At 59.5% G+C, this 2,058-nt stretch overlaps 1 protein-coding gene across 1 annotated transcript in view; it reads left to right on the top strand.

Annotated features, from left to right (window-relative positions):
• Positions 1–1,659, top strand: part of LOC106816837 (cyclic nucleotide-gated olfactory channel-like) — a 12,550-nt gene extending 10,891 nt beyond the window's left edge. The window contains exon 7 of the mRNA XM_014821472.1: positions 25–1,659. Within this exon, the coding sequence (XP_014676958.1) occupies positions 25–1,659 (1,635 nt within the window). The remainder of the gene's footprint in view (positions 1–24) is intronic.
• Positions 1,660–2,058: the final 399 nt, after the last annotated feature.

Raw genomic sequence — 2,058 nt, 5'->3', positions numbered from 1 at the left:
CATAATATACATCTCTGCTTTCAGTACCCGCTGATCCGCGCCAACCGTCTGCTGCGCTTCGGCCGTATCCGCGAATGCTTCGACCGCACGGAGACGCGCACCAACTACCCGAACTTCGTTCGCATCACCAACCTAGTGCTCTACATCCTCGTCATCATCCACTGGAACGCGTGCATCTACTACGCCTTCAGCGCCTACGTCGGCTTCGGCACCGACGAGTGGGTGTACCCGGACGCTAAGCTAGACCCGCGCTACGCGACGCTGACGCGAAAGTACATCTTCTGCTTCTACTGGTCGACGCTGACGCTGACGACGATCGGAGAGACGCCGCCGCCGGCCGTCGACATTGAGTATCTGTTTCACGTCGTCGACTTCCTCATCGGCGTGCTAATCTTCGCTACGATCGTCGGCAACGTCGGCAGCATGATCACCAACATGAACCAGGCGAAGTCGGAGTTCCAGAACAAGATGGACGCCATCAAGCAGTTCATGGAGTTCCGGAAGGTGAGTAAGGAGTTAGAGCGACGCGTCATCAAGTGGTTCGACTACCTCTGGTCGAACAAACAGTCACTGGACGAAGAGGGAATACTGCGGTCGTTGCCGGATAAACTCAAAGCTGAGATCGCGATACACGTGCATCTGGACACGCTGAAGCGCGTGAGCGTGTTCCAGGACTGCGAACCCGGGCTGCTCGTCGAACTCGTATTGAAGCTGCGTCTGCAGGTGTTCAGCCCGGGAGACTACATCTGCCGCAAGGGCGACATCGGCAAGGAGATGTACATAGTGAAGCGAGGCAAGCTGAGCGTCGTCGGCGACGACGGACACACCGTCTTCGTGACGCTCGGCGCCGGAAGCGTCTTCGGCGAGGTGAGCATACTGAACATCGCCGGAAACAAGACCGGAAACCGTCGCACGGCAAACGTGCGCAGCGTGGGCTACTCGGACCTCTTCTGCCTCTACAAGGACGACCTCTGGCAGGCGCTCGGCGAGTACCCGGACGCTAAAAAAGCCCTCCTCGAACGCGGCCGACAGATTCTTATGAAGGACGGGTTGATCGACGAGGAGGTGGAGCAGGCGGCGCTGCGCAGGAAGGAGCAAACGGAGGCGAGGATTGCACGCGTCGACGCCAGCATGGACGTGCTGCAGACGAGATTCGCGCGTCTGCTCGCAGAGTACACGAATATGCAGCAGAAGATGAAGCAGAGGCTGGTGCGCGTCGAACGAGTGTGTCTCTTCGACGACGACGCTACGTCGCTGTCGTGCGGGTCGTCGGCCGCGATGTACCGCTCTTCGTCAATACGCAGCATGCAGGGCGGCGACAGCGTCGACGTACACGTCGGCACCGTGTCCGACCACGAGGTGGAGCCGCCGGTGACGACGCGGACGTCGATCGACGTGATTCCGCCGCCGGGTGCGAATACGTCGCTAAAGACGCCGACGACGAGCACGCGTCGGCATCGGCTGCGACGTAAGCATCGGACGACGACGGCCGGAAGTCAGGGCGGAAGCTTCGAGGCGAGAGTCGACGTGCTGCCGCAGCCGGTGAACAGCGACGAGTCGACGGCGAGGCTGTCGCCGTCGTCAACGTCGCCGCAGCCGCCGCTGTCGACGCCGACGACGTCGCCATCATCGCTGTCGCCAAAGATGTTGCTGCCGTAGACGTCGGCGGCGACGACGATCGAGAGATGCCGTGGGCGTCTGCCGCGCGCGATGACGTCACGCGCTAATTAGTGCAGACGACTTATTAACGGGGTCGTTATTGTTACGTTATTGACATGTGCTGCCGAGTGGAATCGATGGCTGGTACACCCTCCTCACACACACACACACACACACACACACACACACACACACACACACACACACACACACGCACACACACACACACCGTCTGCCGCGCGTGATGACGTCACGCGCTAATTAGTGCAGACGACTTATTAACGGGGTCGTTATTGTTACGTTATTGACATGTGCTGCCGAGTGGAATCGATGGCTGGTACACTCTCCTCACACACACACACACACACACACACACACACACACACACACACACACACA

The sequence above is a fragment of the Priapulus caudatus genome, unplaced genomic scaffold (genome assembly GCF_000485595.1).
Source record: "Priapulus caudatus unplaced genomic scaffold, Priapulus_caudatus-5.0.1 Scaffold1502, whole genome shotgun sequence".
NCBI lineage: Eukaryota > Metazoa > Priapulida > Priapulimorpha > Priapulimorphida > Priapulidae > Priapulus > Priapulus caudatus.
This window is presented reverse-complemented; position numbering and strand designations above follow the sequence as displayed.